Source organism: Bombus flavifrons, chromosome 9, assembly GCF_040668555.2.
Source record: "Bombus flavifrons isolate JBK064 chromosome 9, iyBomFlav1_principal, whole genome shotgun sequence".
Classification (NCBI taxonomy): domain Eukaryota; kingdom Metazoa; phylum Arthropoda; class Insecta; order Hymenoptera; family Apidae; genus Bombus; species Bombus flavifrons.
This window is the reverse complement of record NC_138450.1, coordinates 1284953-1303219: the sequence shown is the minus strand read 5'-3', so window position 1 is coordinate 1303219 and position 18267 is coordinate 1284953. Positions and strand designations below refer to the sequence as shown.

Sequence of the window (18267 nt, the reverse complement as noted above, 5' to 3'; positions counted from 1 at the left end):
TCTACTTTCACGATAACATAGGATATGATTTGACATGACTCCGTCGCGCACTCTATTCTTATATTTCTATGAGTACAATATAGGTAGTAGTATAGTCTTGGAAATGTTATCCATTATCCATGTGTACAGTACATATGTATAGTATATAGTAGTATGTACATGAGTCCGGATAATATTATCAGTTTGCTATTAATTAACAATTACTAAAAATAAAATATAAATATATTGTATACAGACTTCAATGAAATTTTATAATCGATGATATAGCAATTATAGGTTATGTTATTATAGGTTATGTTATTATAGGTTATGTTCATCAACCCGTATAGAAAAGTGCACGTGGTAAAATTCATCATTTATAGTTGAATTAATTCAGATTTGTTTGATCGAAGCAATGGCTTTAAAAGCACAGAAGAAAACCTTAGCAGACAAAGTGAATTCATTAGTTACTACAACACCAGTAACTTTTAATTCCGACGATGAAGCGGAAGACACGAAAGCGAAACTAGTTGATCGTTATGATGAAAGTGATAATTCAGATAGTAATTTCCAAATTTCGGAGATACGTAGACGAAATGTGGATCTCTTGGATCAAGTGGACGAAAGGTACGAAATTTTACTTCAATTTTATTATAGAATTATTTAATAGGATCATTATTTCTCTACTATAGGTATAAAGGTAAAAAAGTTTCAAGAAAAGATATATATGAGGATGATGATGATGAAGATTCTGTTGTACAAAGCACATCAGAAAGTGAAGATGAAGAAATGAACAGTATGGAGCAAGAAAGTGATGATATCAACAACAGTAATAATGAAGAAGATCTGGAAGATGATGATAGCAATATGGAAGATAATGAAAATGATCATTCGAATGAGGAAATGAGTTATGACAGTAAAATGAATTTAGAACAAGATTCTGAAAATGATGATAGTAAAGATATTCTTTTTACAAAGCAGGGGACAGATATCAAGACAATATCGCAGATAAATATAAGAGCAGATATAGAAAAAGGTAGTTGTGTTAGAAATCAATTAAAACTTTGGGAAAATTTGTTAGAAATAAGAATAAAATTACAAAAATGTTTAATTACGAGTAATCAAATGCCTCAGCATGATGTTTATCAAAATTTTAAAATGGATGCAGAATACACAAAAACAACTGATGAAGTAAAAAATAAGTTGAAAATATTATTGAATAATATGTTACAGTTGCAAACTTTCTTTTTAAAACAATACCCTGAAACAAAAAATTTATCTATGTCTAATAAAAAAAGGAAAGCTGAAGAAAGCATAGATGAAATAGCAAATACAGAAGATCCAATGGATGAAGAAATTCTTTCGGATACAGAGGATGAAAATGAAGATAAAGATACAATTTCAGACAAATATAAAGAAAGCTTTAACAAGAATATATTTAGCAAAAAATTGAAACTTAAAGACTATGAAAAGATATTAAACGATAATCACAAATCATATATACAATATAGAAATTCTGTTGTACAAAAATGGAATGAAAAGACAAGGATAACTAGTGGTAAATTAAATAAAGGTATGAGTGAAACAACTCTGAAACAAATTGAATTCGCTCTAAATGATAAGGAAAAGTTGCTTAAAAAAAGTCGATTGAAACGTTCAGAATATAAAATTGTTGGTAAGGAACAAGTAACAGAAGATAGTGATGGTAGAAGAATTCAGGACTATGATTCTGAAATTTATGATGATGATGACTTCTATCATCAACTTTTAAGAGATTTAATTGAATATAAATCATCTGATATCACTGATCCTATACAACTTAGTAAACAATGGATAAAATTACAGAATATGAGGCGAAAAATGAAAAGAAAAATAGATACAAGAGCTACTAAGGGTAGAAGAATACGTTATAATGTACATAATAAGTTAGTAAACTTTATGGCTCCTATTACAATAAATGATACATGGACAGATCATGCAAAGGATGAATTATATAGTTCTTTATTTGGCAGAATTAAACCACCAAATGTAGAAGTTGGTCGTTAAGTTTAGGACTATTAATAAAATGTTAATTTTATATATTTTAATCAAAAATATTTTATAAGATTTACAGAAATTTGATAATGAAATACAGGCAAAATTAATTATAGTTAATATTATGCAATAAAATAAATAAACAAAATTTGTTTATTGTGTATATAATAATACAAGAGTGTTTAAAATTTTATACTTAATGATATTTATTTGAATATTATTTTTCTTAGCCTTATCAACAAAATGTTGTTGTATATATATAATTTTGTTTAGTAAATAAAGGAACTTTAATATATTAATTGATTTAAAGTCATTATAAACAGATTGATCATATTCATTTTTTATTATATTTTAAGGAGAACTTCAGGCAGTTAAGTATAAAATATTTAATGTAAACGTGACTATCTATATAACCTGCAGGTATATTTTGCATATTTTTTCATGTAGCAGAGTTGCGCCCTCTATCTATTTCGTGTCAAAATAATAAACTGCATCAATTAAACGTGATTTACGTACAAAAATAATTTCATCCAATTTTTTAATGTAAATGCATCACTGTGTGTCTCCTCTACATCCGTTCTTTTCTTAATCAACTACGTCAAGCTTTAGAACCAGTAGTCTCACTATTGTATTTAGTTGATCCATGGTTGATGTCTATTTCGTTTCATTCTATCTAATTCGACCGGCGATTTCGCTCGAAGGAGCAGTTATGGATTCTGCTTGTCAAAATTCAGATTTTAGCACTAAATATTTGCTTGGTCAGTTAAATATAGCCAGAAAAGAAATTAATAATTTAAGGTATTATTTGCATTCTTCTGTCCCATCCTATCTTTATGAGTTCAAAGAATTACTCAAAGAGATATCAACAAGTTCTACTCAAACATGCTGTTTTGTGCATACTTACATATTTGTAGTGTACATATAACTATGTGTATGTATGTGTTCGTGCATATATGGAGTGTATGACTATTACACATACGTGAAATAAACGATATAATTAAAAATACTACAATTTTTGTTAAAGTTAAAAACTTATTAAATTCATATTATATTTTATACCTTATTAAAATTTTATTTTTACTGATATGTGACAGTTTATTGTATTAATTGTAATTTCCACAGACAACAAATAAAGAGTCTTCGATATATACATGAAAAAGATGTTGACAGCATAAAGCGTCTTTTGGAGTCATTCAGAAATAGACCATCTATGTCTGACGCAAAAGTTATAGGTCCCGATGATGTGAAACCTAGCACTAGTACAGATGATGATACCATAAAATTAAAACCAATTGGAGTAATATCTACTTGGTTTCCTAGTAAACGTGGTACACCTAGACAAACTGGAGTCTGTGGAAAAGTACCAGGAAAATTGCTATTATATAATTCAATATTTACTAATCCTGATCATGCACTTGAAGGATTACAAGATTTCTCACATATGTGGTAAGATAATTTATTTAAAAAGCAAATATTTTATAGTAAACAATTTTTTTTTATTTTATTTATCCCTAAATAATTAATACAAAATCATTTTTCTCTCAATAGGGTTCTATTCTACTTTCATAGGAATGATTCAACACATGTTCGTGCCAAAGTTGCACCACCAAGATTAAATGGTACAAAAACAGGTGTATTTTCTACACGTTCTCCACACCGTCCATGTCCAATAGGTTTGAGTTTAGTAAAAATTACAACAATAGAAAATCATACAATTTATTTTGAAGGTGTAGACATGGTTGATCAATCACCTGTACTAGATATAAAACCTTATATACCACAATATGATAGTCCTATATATTTTGAAAAATTAAGTAACAGATCACAAGAATCTAATGTAGATGATGCATTTGAGTGCATAGAAGAAACTGCCAGAAATCAAACATGTGACACATTCAGTACTAATGTTAGTCTTGGGGATGAAACAAGAAGTTTACTTTCGGAATCTTATTATAGAAAAGTTATTAATAAAACAAGTCAAGAGACAGATGTTTCTAGAGACGAAGAAATTGCTTTAAGGTTACAAGCTGAAGAGTTCCAAAGAAATTCAAACTTTGAAAGTTATTCCAGTATGAGACATTTTTCTGAATTAAATGATATCAGTTTGCATAATAATAGCGCACTACAACATAGCATAGATATAACCGATATACATAGAACTGCTCATACATTTTCCGACACTTTGTCTGATCCGCGGACAAGTTTGAATATAATAGGACATAACGTACTTTCGTCTAACGTGGAACAACCAGAAAGTTTAGTAGATATAAATAATAGATTGCAAAATATTAACGTAAATGGTCGTACTAATATCGAACCAACATACGGATCAAGAAACGTGGGATCTAATTATACAGAAACACATGCTTCTCGGTCTAGACTTTTAGATGGAGCTGATGGACCAAATACCATTTGTGGTACAGATATAGATTTAATTCATCGACGATCGTTAAATTCGAGAATTGATAATTCTCCTGTAAGGATGGGGGTACGCGAAGCTCCTGATGGAGAAGAAGGATTAGAACCACAAGTTCTTACTCCTTCACAACATTTACCGAATCAAGTAATAAGAACAATGTCAAATAATAGCTTACCAGATAGTGGAGACACACATTTAGTATTCTCTTCTGAATCAAGAAACGCTGAGAACAGAGAATCGGGAGCTAATATTTCTTCGGAAATAAGAATTCCAGAGTGGATATCGAGACCTCGAACACCTCTATGTGTAGTATTTAACGATCGTGCTTTGATTCAATTAAACGAGATTTTAGGAACTAAAATAAATGACCAAAAAATAGCTATAGAAAATGTACTTCGCGAGGATCCTAGATCGGTATATCTGAGACAACGATGGGGTAGCCAATTTTATACTTTCTTAATTCATGATTTACACATCACTTGTAGATTCGACGACAGCAGGGGTATAGTAACAGTTTTTCAAGTCAGACACGCTGGTCGTATTTGCGAATGTGGAGAGCCTGAGTGGCAATGTTTGGGTCATTCACCACCCTCTTCTTAAACGTACGCAAATGTGTATGTATGTATGTATGTATGTATATGTATGTATGTATGTATGTATGTATATGTATGTATGTATGTATGTATATGTATGTATGTATGTATGTATATGAATACGTGCATATAATTTTTAAATGTGTTGATTATGTTGTAAAAGGTGATAGTGAGAAACTTAATTTATACACCTTTAGGATATTTTGTATGTCATATTCACTTTATTTGTGAATCATCGAATATTTCGTATTAGCCTAACATTTGTTAGTAAATTATGATTATATAATAAATCAGAATTCGGGCCTTTTAAATAATCATTAGTAATTCAATCAAAGATATAAAAATTATAAATACAAAATTAATATGAAATTCTGTTGTGCAAATCAAACGTTAAAAAGATTATTTTTTATTCATTTACAAACGAAATATCATCATCATGTGCAATATAATTTTTAAATAAGTTTACTTTCAGTAAACTAGAGACTTCAGTAATATACATTTCAATATCTATTTCGATGTTTATTAAACAGAAAATTACTTTCTACATAAAAAGTCGAACTTGATAAAATATTCGATTACATAACTTTTTTACATCTTATAATTTTTGTACGTTTCGAATTCATTTATTGATAATTTTACTAATGGAAACGATCTTTTCTTTTAAAATTTTTAAACTTCTTTCTATATACTTCTAGAAACTAGTCTTAGATCTTTCGCAAGTGCGTTATACATATTTAAAAGATTTATCTGATTTTTAATTTAAGATGCATTTAGATATCAAGCCTTTATAAATCATATAAATTTTGATGTATAGGAATAGATAAATTTTTTATTATTTTAGTTATAGAATATTTATTGTATAATCTTTCATGATTTTTTTGTCGTAATTATACTATCGTATTTTATCCTGTTACGATACAAACGTTCCTATATGTTTACCTTTTGTAAAGGATTAGAATATAAAAGTTACGTTTCAAATTCACGCACAAAATAAAACATTTGGGAAAGAATTTATTCTAATTTTTATAGCTCTAAATAATTGTTCATAAAAAATTTTTACGTTATGTAACATAATAATATTTGTTTCATTGCATTATTTGTTAACTAAAACTATAAATACATATACAACTCAAGTATACATTAGTATTGTTGAATCTGCACCTGCAGAAAATACCCATGGTTGAATAGGGTGAAACATCACGTCCAAAATACCAAAGTCATTATAAGATTCATGATTGCATAATCTTTTAAGTGGTACAATTAATGCGTTTTGCAATAAATCACTGAAATACATTATGAAATAATTAGTACATAATGAACAATGGTCAAATAATTATAAATGCAAGTTATCTTACTTGTACACCATTCCATGGGAAACAATAAGACCTCTGTCATCAGCACCAGATGCAAAAAGTGGATATCGCTTATGAAATACAACACTGCGAACGCCTGTACCATGTAAACGTAATGTCTGATAAGGTTTTGTACTTAAATCAAGATCAAACCAAAGCATTTTGCGGTCGTATGTGCCTACTAAAATATTGTCACCTCCTGGAAATATAAGTACGATTATTAAACGAAATAATAATGATTTAAGTACTTACGTTATTCATATAATGTCCAGTCTTACCTGGATGTATTGTCATTGATGATATCCATTGTGAGTTTGATAGCAATTTTTTAATCATTTCCTGTTTTATTAAATCATATATTCGAACATTTCGTTGAGTCTACAATTATTTTATTACAATTATATATTTAGAATTTTACGTTTAATTTATATTATTTTCTACTTACCGCTACAAATAAATAGGGCCTAATTGGATGAAACAAGACACACTGTATTAAACCTTTTGACCTGGTGAAAGGTAATTGAGATCTTCTTTTTGATAATTGATTTATTAAGACAGATCTGTTTTGACCATCTGGCATAACAGTGGCAAAATAATCACCTTTACCATGCCAAGTTACTTGTTTTACTGTTTTGAAATGATTTAAAATTACCCTAATTCCATTAGTCCAATATTCATCTTCTGCTTGTTCCCACTGAACAGCAGTTTTCACTCTTTCACTTACTGTAACAAAGATACAAGTATACTTTTTCTATAAAGTATTTTTATGAAGTATTGTATAAAAACTATATTTTACAATACCTATAATATCACTTTGAGGTATTATTTCTAATAATTGATTTGTTTTATTAGTAATTAAATGATCTCCAACACCAGGATTTATTAATAGAACCTTTTTATCTGCAGCTACCGCTATAAGCGATAAAGATTGATTTGGACACCATGCCACAGATCTAATTATCCCCCCACATGGTACTGTTTTTACACACCTGCCTGTTGCTATTTCCCATACTGTAAAACAATGAACACTGTTATATATAATGCATAATATTTCATAGAAGATATACTTACTTTTTAAGTTCATATCATCACCACCAGAAGCTATATATTGTCCCATCGGTTCTGCTGTAATGCTTCTTACCATATCTGTGTGACCTTTAAATACCATAGACATTGTTGTAGGGAAAGGTTGTAAATCCTTTGGACTTGGCAATTGAGGCACTAAGGCTTCTGGTTCTATTGTTAATCTCATTTTCAATGCTCTAGGGCACAAGTACAAATCTAGGCATCTTTGAAATCTTTCTTTAACGTATTTAGGATAGGCAGGTACTTCGCGGAGAGCATTATATTTTTGTGGAATGAAGTGTAATTTTCGTTTCCATGGTGTTGTCTGTAATTTATTCCATTCTTTTAGTTCCTTTTTATCGAATAAGTATTCTGGGGGAGGATTATAGCTTTCTGCATGTCCAGGTAAATGCCTTTTTGGCGGTGGGATATGTTTATGAATTCTACGCATTTCTTCAGCTTGATCATCTGATTGCCACAACATGTAAAATTGTGGTTCATTTCTCTTCTTTTCCCTTTCTTTCTTTAATTCCGCTGTTGATTTTATCCAACCCATCTTAAGTGCATGAACTAATTTTGATACTTTTTTAGCTTCTGATTTAGATGGTAAGAATGAACGTTTATGTTCAGGAAATTTACGTAATGGTGTCTTCATCACCTCTGAAGTGAACCACTCTACCCATGGCTGTAAGATAATAACATAAAAATGTAATTCCTGAATCACTAATAAATTAGAAAAATACTTACAGCATATTCATCAAAAGTTACGTCCGGAATTTTTCGTTTTTGTATCCTTGTAATCAAATCTATATCTGCTTCACTTAATACAACATCTTGCCCAGTTTGAGGATCCTTAATTGTTCTCCAAAAATCGGGATCTTCCATTCTTTTCAAAAAATTGTCTAACTGGTCACCTTTTTGAGGTTTTATAATTTTTTTACCATCCCAATCATAACCAATATGATCATATTCATCATACCACTTCATTGGTATGTTTCCAACTGTGTTACGAATATCTTCTTCATCAGAACTATCATATTCATATTCATCTACTTGTTGATCTGTTACTAACTTATCATGATTTGCATTTTCATTATATATACTAGATTCTGTATTCTTCTTAGTACTCCTTTCTTTACATTTTTCTAAATCTAATTTTAAATTTTCTTTATTTTGTACCTTACCTTTTTGTATATCTTTACCAATATTTGATTCATCTGATTTATTTTTATTTATAAGAGTTTTTCTTTTTTTCTTAGTCTGTAGTGTATTAGATATATTCCTATTATTAATATTAAACATAGAAGATCCACCTTTTTTTATTTTTGCAAATTCATTATCTTTAGATGTTGAGGGAGTTTCAGAATTTTCACTTTTCTTTTCCAAATTTTCATCTTCGCTTTCATCAAGAGAAATATTTTCTTCTTCACTTTCAGAATAATCTTCATCAAGACCAAGATCATCTGAATCTGTCTGAAAGCTTAATTCATCTTCTTCATCATCAGATTTAAAGACAATTGGATCTTGTTCAGTGTCTGATACAGGAATATCTTCATTTTCATTTATTTCTTCATCTGAACTTCCATCATTGTTATTTACTTCAGCAGACAGTAAATCTTCAGTACCTGAATCCTAAATAATATTTTTCGTGTCATGAAATATAAATAATAAATGACATTTTCGAAGTACATATATTTAATAATAATTTAATTTGGTTTAATTTGGTTATGTTTTCTTATAGGTTAGAACATATCGATGGAAGAAATGTTACCGATTCTTCTTCAAATGTAGGTTTCGGTGAATCCGTTTCTCCTTCTCTAACATTATTTGCAGTTTTTATGTTATTTAGCTTCCTCTTTGAAGTTTTTCGTTGATGCTTCATCTTTTTTTCCGCATGTATACAAGTAATAATGAGGTTATGTATGTTTCACGTGTTGTCGAGTACTTTAAATTTAGTTATATGAGAGTGTGAACTATAAAATAATATGTATGAGTTCTTTGGACAAAGGAAGGGGATTTTGGCGCTCCTCTCGCCAATATTAAAGCGAGATACCTTCGCGTTCAAAGGTTCAGCTAGCTGCGCGCTTACAACTGATTGGCCAACCGTTTCGAAAATTCAGAAGCCGTAGCAATGAGCTAAAAAAGATGCCTTGCAGAACAAGAGTAATAAGAAAGATTGAATAGCGCATTGCGTTAGAATAGGTCGACTACATGTGGATAGAGAAGTGTGGCATTAAGTTAAATTTGTGCTAAGAATACTGTCCCAGGAAAGTATTCACGAATTAAAGGTTGTGTGGGGTTAATTTCCACCCCTTGGTATCCTATACATAATCATCCCCTCAAAACGTCATATATTAGGAATAAGCTCGAATAAGTACTTACAATTGTACGTGTATACCAAAGAATTCCTAAAAAGAAATAAATATCTATTTAATATATGAATTAGTCATTGATTTTTATAAAACTATATTACTACTTCCTCCCCATTTTATTAATTTGATAAGAATAAATTAATAAAACAGTTTTAATAGACAATAATCACATTTATTAATTGCTTATAAAAAAGTTGTATAGCTTTTATTAAACACATTAAAATCCAAAGTGCAATTAATAAAATTTTCATTTTGCGAATGTTAACACTTAGCCAACCGAATAGGGAGATCTCTCCTCTGTGAAGAACATCACTGCGTGACCGAACGGGGAGATCTCCCTTTTTGACATTAGCAACGCGTTTTCTTTTTTTTTTGTTGTTATTATCAGTTATTGTTTACCTAGAATTGTTCCCCATTAATTACACCACTTTTTCCGCTTTTATAAATATATAATAAAATACACCAATTTAGTGGTGTTAAAATTAGTTAAAAAGTTACACTATCAGTTATGACTAAATAAAGTTATAATCGAACGATATTACACTATAAAAAAATATTAATATGCATTATGAATTTTTAATCTCACGATTAAGTCATGTTATTTATCTTTTGTCATCTTTAATGTTTTTAATTTTACCTATATTTTTTGCATAAACTACAAAAGAATTGTTGTATATTTTTAATTTGATGTTTTGTATAAACAATATGTAAAATCCTTAAATAAAATTATTACCGCAAAATATAATTAATTACTTAAATAATTTTGGACTTCTGTGTTTTTTAAGTAGTGAATATTAGTCCTCGATACTTGGAAAAATGTGCGGTGGACCGCATATAGGTTGGCTTGTCAGAAAGCGGTGGAAATGTACAGCTCGCTGTAACGCGCGTGGTTGGCTAAGTGTTAAATAAATGATTTATAGACATACAAAAAGACATGCATTTATAAGATTCTTTACTATTGTGTGAATAGAATATTTAAAATATATGAATTACTTGTTGTCAAAATGATTTGCTCTGATAAATTCATATTACATAAATAAAGCACTTCATTTATTTACGCCTTTTAATATACATTATTTTTTCGACATTATTATATCAATAATTAAGAAAATGCATGGTTTAATAACTATTAATGAAAAATAATAAACCTCTGTGAATTTCCAATATAACAAAATTTTACAATTTGTTATATCACTGTATTATATCTAGTTTGTTGTGCAGTATTAGGCGGTGTAGTTGTTGGATGAATATGAACAGGTAAATCCCATGTCATCGTTTCAACATCCAAGATCAATGGTCCTTGCCAGTTAACAGTACTTTTATTGGGCATTTCTACTAATTTGGAAGTTGTAACAAATTCGAAGTGTAGTCTCCATTTTAGTGTCATTAAATCAGTAGTAAAATCTGGTGTTACGTGTAATGGTATGGGTAATACCAAATGAGAATATTTTAAACCCATACACATTTCGTGGTGTTTGTTGTAACTGACTAAAGTTGGTGTTGAGGCCTTTCCTCGTCTGTACTCCTCTGAAATATGTTCCTCTGATTGCAACGCAACAGATACTTGTGCACAAGAAACGGTAGCATTCGAGAAATCAAACGTTCCAACTATGTCTTCTCCAAGTTTATATGAATTTTTAAAAAGACAAAATCTCACAACACGACCACGTCCGTTTGTAATATTATAAAAATTTGGACTGCGTCTAGCTGTTAAATTCTAAATGTAAAAATAAAATATTAATTAATACTGCATTTATACAACAAATATAAATTTTTATGTAAAAAGAAACTAATAAACCTGAAGAGTTTGTAGCGCGACATCTAATGGAGTATCTCTGTGTTGTGTTTCCATAAATGGATTATTTGGACTCAAGTCAACACTATCATTACAAGCAGTTACTTCAGGCAATTCTACAAATTCATGAATAAAAGCAGCAGCTTCAGTCACAATTTTTCTACAGTGATTTAGTAGAAGTAGTGCTAAATTATTAAAATTATAAAATTAGATAATATACTACCACTTAAAGAAAGTACTCTGAATGGAACTCTAAGTAGCTTTATAGCTGTGTTTACTCGTTGTGTTCCAATTGTGATTTTATATGAATACTTTACTGCATGTCCTCTATAAGATGGAGGTGCATCACTTGGAATTGTCTCCCGATAAATATCTGCAAAATTTAAACATTAAACAAAAATTTATTTATATAATTTTGATCATATTTTTGGTCTATAATATGTCCAAGTTCCAATTAGATACTCACATGTTTTACTTTCACCAGGAGATAATCTTAAATCACAAAATAAAATTTTTGGCTTTGTATTTAGAACAACATGACCATTATCCTGTTGCCATGGTGCAAAGGTTGTATCTGCAAAACACTTATTATAAAAAACAAACTGAATGAATTAGAAAGTTACATTCAAAATAATTAAAACCAAAGAAAGAAATTCTATATTTCTTCATGCAACAATTAGAAATAATTATTTTAAAATACCATAGACTTACTTGCATTAATAGCTGCTAATTGTGCTGTCATGTTCAGCTTCTCTGAGAAAACAATTTTATTATTTGTGGAACATTGACAATGAACTTGTGCACTAGCCCATGCGAGACTCTCAAAAATATCACTAGAATTAGTTATAATTTATGTGTAAAAATTTAGCTCTTTAATATAAATAAATAAATTACATATTACCTATGACTTTGAGATATTTGATGAATTGGATTTAATGGATTACTAAATGTGACCAAACATTCTATAACTTCACCAGAAAAATATACAGGTCCTCTAATTAGTTTTGCTGTTATCTCAATCATGATTTTTATTATAAAAATTATGAATATACATTTAAGTAAATCTCACAATATATTACTTGTTGTTTTCTGGAATATATTAATTCATATTAAAAATTTGTTTCATAATATTTTATACTACATATTAAAATTGTATAATAAATCAATTTTTTTATTCAATTATATCAAACAAAATTCAAAATAAATTTCATACATATATTTTCAATTTATAAAATGAATATTTTAAACATTATTTCACCACTTTACTTGTCCATATTCTATTTTGACGTTTAAGATTCCAAACATTAATCTAAGTCTAAAACTATATGAACATAAAAGAACCAATACATACTATTATACACGTTACACACGGTCTACACGGCCTAATACAGAAAACTTAAATGTCAGTTTACAATCAAAATACGTGTACTTACATCTCCTTGATATGTTTTATTTTCCTTGCTGTTCATATGCTTTATCTTCACTTGATAATCCAACATGTAGTTATTGATATTATTGGTTATCAGAAGCGCTCGTTACAGTGATACAACTTATTAACAAAATGTTATTTATTTTTTTAATATTCCAACCGATTTTTTTGCTTTAAATGACATAACCTATTTAATAACAATTACATATAATTGCAATGACAAAAATAACGGCATGTAAAATTTTTAATCAAATTGATAACAAATATTATACACTTTACGTAGAATGGTTTAACTTACATTTTAAGGTAATGCTGTTAAATTCAACAATGTCGCCGTTAACTGGTGAGGTTAGTTCACAAATCAAAGAAGTTCAAAATTTGAATTTAATTAATATAAATCGTAAAAAATATATAAGTTTTGTTATTTCTTAATTGAAAATGATTAACAAACAAATTACATCGTAGATGAACACCAAAAATATAAATGATTTTTCTAATGAATTATCTAAATCATCTGATGAGTATATCGAAGAGACGAAGAAAATACTTCGCGGGAAAGATACAAAAATTCAGTTTTTCCTCCAAGACAAAATTTTAGAGTGGAAAAGTAATTTATGGACTCTTGGAAGAATTGAATTGTGTGTTATTTCAGATTTCCAAGTAAGGGAAAGTTTTCAACAATTGCTGAAATTTTGTCAAAGCATTCAAGATAAGATGACAGTATTAGAAGAAGAAAATAAAAAATTAGTAAATGTAAATAAAGAAATAAATTCAAAGATAGAAAAATTAATAGAAATCAAAATTACTATGGAACAGGATCTTTATAAGAAGTTTATAGTAGTTTTAAATTCGAAAAAAAAGAAAATTAAAGAATTACAAGATGCTATAAAAAAGAAAGAAAATGTTAAAGAATCAGTTTTTGATGCATGTACAGATGAAGAATCTGAGAAAGAAGATGAAACTGTGAAAGATATTTCCACAATTATCAAAGTTAGCAAAAGAAAGTTACCTAATTATAATAGCCCAAAAAGTATCCAGAAAAGTGAAAAAACAAATCATATTATTACTGATAAAATAATTCCTAAGGCATCCACCAGTAAAGATTATGCAAGAAATGAGGAACATACTCCAGATGAGTATGTAAAAGAAATGAATAAGAGTGAAGAAGAAAGTTGTAGTCCTAAGAAGTCAAGAAGTAGCCTGAATTTTGTTGAAGAAGAATCTGAGGAAGAATTATTTTCTCAATAATGCAAGTTGATCTATTTATAACTTTTATTTACAATTGTACATATTTTAAAACACAGATTGTGCAATAAATAATTGGAATTAATATTTCTTAATTTAATGAAACTTAATTCATTAAATTATTTTAATTGTTTAACTGTTTTAATTTAAGATTTTTATATAAAATGTTTTTAACTTAATAATGTATAAAGTATATATGGACTATTAACGTAAATATTACATAACATATAATATTGCTGTAAGTACATACAATGATTTTTTAAAAGTAAGATTGATTTTGATGTATATGAATTTTGTAATTAATTACATAATTGTAATATACATATTGAATAAATTTCTTTTACTACCTTTTAAAAGAGGGAGTATTAGAAAAGGAAAAACTACTTTGTTAAATTTTATAAAATATTGTACTATCCTCTAAACGTAAAAGCAAGTTCAATAATCCGGAATATGTAAAACTTCTTTTTTTTTATTCGATTCCGTAAAATTACCAAAAATTATTTATTCGAAAAAGATTAATTTATCAACGATGCGCGGTGGTACGATTACTTTCACTTCATAAAAATCTTTCCTAAATATTCTTCAAAAATCCTCCTGAATATAAAAATCCAAAATATTTAAATGTTTAATTAAATATTAATTATCGTCGTTTACTCAATGCTACCGGGCTACTTAACTCAGCGGCTCTTACGAGCTAATATATGATAACCTCTCAGAGTTAATTTCACTTATCATAAGTCATGCATGGATTTCAGTGAATAGTAGAAAAATTTCATTTCAAGTATAAATTGGACCTCTTTTTCTCCGTTTTCGGCTTTCTTGAACTCACAGAAGCAGCAGAGTATAGCATATGGCTCATGTTGCAGACTAGAGCCGAGGTGCCTCGTCCTCACTAACCAGATGGTCCTGAGAGCTTGCACTCTAGGACTAATACAATAATCTATGCAAAGGTCTTCTGTAGAGATGCATTAAATAAGCGTATTTCATTCCCTCTCCTATAAGGACCGTACTAGAAACTTCATACCGGGCACATAAAGTATTCAATACGGTAATTATGGTTTACTAATTACTTTTAATTAAATATCCATTTCTTGTTGTAGAGATTGAAATCGTACGTCATTTCTGCTTGAAAGATCCTAAGAAGATCAATGGTAATTTCATTGCGAGTGTATTAATGTCGCGCTTCGTAAAAAAATTGTCGATCATTTTGTTCCGGTTGTACTCGAGGGTGAATAGATGAAGATAATGTTGACAGCGAGGGATTAACGAACGGTGCGTGATAATCGTAACGACAATAAGCTAACGATTCCCATCGAGGTGTATGTTGCATATCCAAAGAAGTATTTGTAGTAATTGGTGTACTATTAGCATAGTAACTCCTCTCAGATACGCTCGGAGGGTAACTGTATTGTGGTTCTAAAAGACTTTGGAGGTGTCGTATGTACGTAATCGCATGCCTAAGTGATTCGATCTTTGAAAGCTTTTTGCCGGGTGGTTTACAAATCGGAAGCTTCGATCGTAGAAGTTCGAAAGCACGATTCATGTCACGCATTCTTGTCCGTTCACGGTCGCAAGCTGATTTTTTGTAATCTGAGAATAAAACTAAAATTAATTTAATAGTAGTAATATCTAAATTTTTGGTTGTTTATTATTTTCTCCACCTTTCTCAGTTTGCGATGGTTCTCTTTGGATCGATTTTATGTTGGTTTCATGAAGAATTTCTAGATGAGGATGAGTATTTATCACTTCCGGTTCGGGAACTCTTATCACGAATACTCGATCGTTATTTTGTTGACGATCTTCGAAGTTTTCATCCTGCCATGATCTTCTCACAAAGTGTCGTCGAGATATATTTGTATTTTCTATACATAAATATTTTATTGTTATTCTTTAATTACTTTTTGATAATTATTATTTTTAAATATTGATATAAATTATACCTGACCCATGTCTTATTAATTGATTCTGCAAATATTGGTCGACGTTGGGGATTTTAGACGGCGAGCTTTCTTCTTGACTTAAAATTTCTTGCTGTTGCTTAGAATTTTTATCTAGATCCAACAATATAGGCGAATGAGCGCATTCTTCATTAGTGCTATCATTTTCTGACTAAAAACAAAAAAATTTGTTTTCAAGTATTCCATTTTATAAGATGGAGATCATAGGGCATATTTCAACTTTCATAGTTTTTCAACTTAAGATGGCAGAGTTAGGTGACTCACTCAGTATAATTATAATTATAATTATAAATATAATTTCATAAGTTACCTCCCTTTTTTAAAAATGCTTTTTGAAGTAGCAAATTCTTACCTAGTATATATCGATTGGTTTAATCATCTAAAAACGTTTATTCGTTTAATTCTTGCTCTCGAGTTTAAACGCGCTTTTCTCGAAAGAGTATTTCAATCGTAAATATCTTAAAAACAAATTTTCTAGTTAGTTTGAAAATTCGCACAATTATTCTTTACACATATACTTTCCGCTTGATTTAAAATCAAGTAAATATATTACAACTTTCAATTCATTTATGAGTCGCAAAGTGAAGAGATAAAACACGCCGCAAAAAAGTTTAAATACATTAACTAATAACCAGTACTAATCGCCAAAAAAATGTCAAAATTTTAAATATGAGCGAATATGTACAGAAACTTTCAAGATGCTATATAGTATAGTTTTTCCAAACGAAAATACTCAAAATTTCCTATAATGTTACGTCTCCTCGTAGGAATACTTCTGACTTCGGACTCATGTCAGCAAGGGGTTGAAGGATTTTACCTCGTTTCTCGACAATTCGTTGCCGTATTCCTCCGAGTCCATGCCGAAAAATCGAACTGTTATCAATAGAGATACCGGCTGATCGCTCCTGGGACAATTTGGACAAGAAAGTTCCAAAGGTACTGTCGATCTACCTTCTTCGAGAAACTTTCCTAAGGCATATATCACACGCGACTGTCGAACTCGTTTGTCGTTGGATAAGATGTGGATCGGTCACAGACAGTCGTTATTAATGTTAATTTTATCCATTTATTAAGTATTCAGGTGTTCCAACAGAGATTCTCAATTTATGGAGAATCGTCATTAGATCTTCGGTTCAAGGGTACAAGCTGCTTAAGTAAAGCTGTACTAAACTTTAAGGATTCAGGCTTAAATTCTTGTGAAGAAAAGATATTTTTAAAAGTTTTTCTTGTATTATTATAGATACTTTACTTAATACTTAATGAATTTAGGTTGGAAGCATTTTTCTGTTAAACTATCCAGAACGAGCTCAAATATAGTGATGGCTGACGCGTATTGCTCATTGTATAAAACTGCATAAAACTATCTACTTTAAAAAGACTTCGTTGTAAAAAAACGGTTGTAACATTTTATTGAAGAGAATCGTTTTTAAAGCCATACTTGAGCTTATATTCAATTTTTTATTTAATTTCGACAAATAATACGAGAGTTTCTTCTTATCAAGACAAATGAGAGCCACTGGGATGATCGGAATAAAAGTGGGAATGTAAACACCGAAACATAATAGACGCCCGCTCGATGGAAATACTAATGACACAGACGATGCAAGTATAACGGATTGCGAAGAATAACGATCATTTTTTTAGAATGCGTTGGAAACTGTATCTTTATAGAAAAATTAAGCATTTATGTGTCTGGGGGGAAGATCAACCGGATATCGAATATATTAAATTATTCTCACAGGAGTTCTTAATCGTATCATTTGACAACTAGCTCATTTTTACCACTCATTTTCGTTCATAAAATATATTTTCGTTATAAAATATATATAGTAACATGATATTACCTCTTTGAAATATAAAAATTGAAATAAAAATCCGTTGTATACTTTAAATTTAAAACGTTGTAGAATTTTGAAATAGTAACTTGGACATTCTTTGCTGAACATTTTTATCTAAAGAAGAAAAGTTGTTTTAAATGTAAATGTCTTTTTTAGGAAAATAAGTCGTTAAAAAAATTCGCAATACA

At 29.4% G+C, this 18267-nt stretch overlaps 7 protein-coding genes across 14 annotated transcripts; 4 read left to right on the top strand and 3 right to left on the bottom strand.

The window, feature by feature from the left end:
• Nucleotides 1-42: 42 nt before the first annotated feature.
• LOC138182957 (protein AATF-like) lies at nt 43-1312 on the top strand. The gene is made up of 3 exons (XM_069119433.1): nt 43-606; nt 672-1015; nt 1098-1312. The coding sequence occupies exons 1-3, from the start codon at nt 395-397 to the stop codon at nt 1172-1174; spliced, it is 633 nt and encodes a 210-aa protein (XP_068975534.1). The 5' UTR covers nt 43-394; the 3' UTR covers nt 1175-1312.
• Aatf (Apoptosis antagonizing transcription factor) lies at nt 1204-2025 on the top strand. The gene has a single exon (XM_069119900.1). The coding sequence runs from the start codon at nt 1204-1206 to the stop codon at nt 2023-2025; it is 822 nt and encodes a 273-aa protein (XP_068976001.1).
• Nucleotides 2026-2035: 10 nt separating this feature from the next.
• On the top strand, nt 2036-5092 carry LOC138182955 (uncharacterized). 2 transcript variants are annotated; one of them, XM_069119426.1, is made up of 3 exons: nt 2036-2811; nt 3136-3459; nt 3562-5092. In XM_069119426.1, the coding sequence occupies exons 1-3, from the start codon at nt 2657-2659 to the stop codon at nt 5030-5032; spliced, it is 1950 nt and encodes a 649-aa protein (XP_068975527.1). In that variant the 5' UTR covers nt 2036-2656; the 3' UTR covers nt 5033-5092. The 2 variants fall into 2 exon arrangements, with proteins under 2 accessions (XP_068975527.1, XP_068975529.1); XM_069119428.1 differs by lacking the exon at nt 2036-2811 and adding an exon at nt 2819-2944.
• A 1025-nt stretch (nt 5093-6117) lies between these two features.
• LOC138182954 (ribosome biogenesis protein BOP1 homolog) lies at nt 6118-9475 on the bottom strand. The gene is made up of 8 exons (XM_069119425.1): nt 9214-9475; nt 8190-9074; nt 7449-8127; nt 7179-7388; nt 6823-7100; nt 6656-6755; nt 6381-6576; nt 6118-6308 (listed from the first exon to the last, which is right to left on the bottom strand). The coding sequence occupies exons 1-8, from the start codon at nt 9322-9324 to the stop codon at nt 6155-6157; spliced, it is 2613 nt and encodes an 870-aa protein (XP_068975526.1). The 5' UTR covers nt 9325-9475; the 3' UTR covers nt 6118-6154.
• Nucleotides 9476-10751: 1276 nt separating this feature from the next.
• LOC138183391 (RAB6A-GEF complex partner protein 2) lies at nt 10752-13181 on the bottom strand. Of its 6 annotated transcripts, none has more exons than XM_069120252.1 (7): nt 13043-13181; nt 12511-12698; nt 12321-12442; nt 12076-12183; nt 11833-11982; nt 11613-11725; nt 10752-11531 (listed from the first exon to the last, which is right to left on the bottom strand). In XM_069120252.1, the coding sequence occupies exons 2-7, from the start codon at nt 12630-12632 to the stop codon at nt 11001-11003; spliced, it is 1146 nt and encodes a 381-aa protein (XP_068976353.1). In that variant the 5' UTR covers nt 12633-12698; nt 13043-13181; the 3' UTR covers nt 10752-11000. The 6 variants fall into 6 exon arrangements, with proteins under 6 accessions (XP_068976353.1, XP_068976352.1, XP_068976351.1 ...); XM_069120251.1 differs by having other exon boundaries at nt 12961-13091; XM_069120250.1 differs by lacking the exon at nt 13043-13181 and adding an exon at nt 12876-12977.
• Nucleotides 13182-13252: 71 nt separating this feature from the next.
• Nucleotides 13253-14378, top strand: LOC138183393 (DNA repair protein XRCC4). The gene is made up of 2 exons (XM_069120257.1): nt 13253-13386; nt 13504-14378. Exons 1-2 carry the CDS (start codon nt 13255-13257, stop codon nt 14284-14286), a joined length of 915 nt encoding a protein of 304 aa, XP_068976358.1. The 5' UTR covers nt 13253-13254; the 3' UTR covers nt 14287-14378.
• Nucleotides 14379-14508: 130 nt separating this feature from the next.
• sage (salivary gland-expressed bHLH) lies at nt 14509-17555 on the bottom strand. Of its 2 annotated transcripts, none has more exons than XM_069120258.1 (4): nt 17059-17555; nt 16224-16392; nt 15945-16145; nt 14509-15885 (listed from the first exon to the last, which is right to left on the bottom strand). In XM_069120258.1, exons 1-4 carry the CDS (start codon nt 17098-17100, stop codon nt 15455-15457), a joined length of 843 nt encoding a protein of 280 aa, XP_068976359.1. In that variant the 5' UTR covers nt 17101-17555; the 3' UTR covers nt 14509-15454. The 2 variants fall into 2 exon arrangements, with proteins under 2 accessions (XP_068976359.1, XP_068976360.1); XM_069120259.1 differs by having other exon boundaries at nt 14510-15873; nt 17059-17531.
• Between the last annotated feature and the right edge of the window lie 712 nt (nt 17556-18267).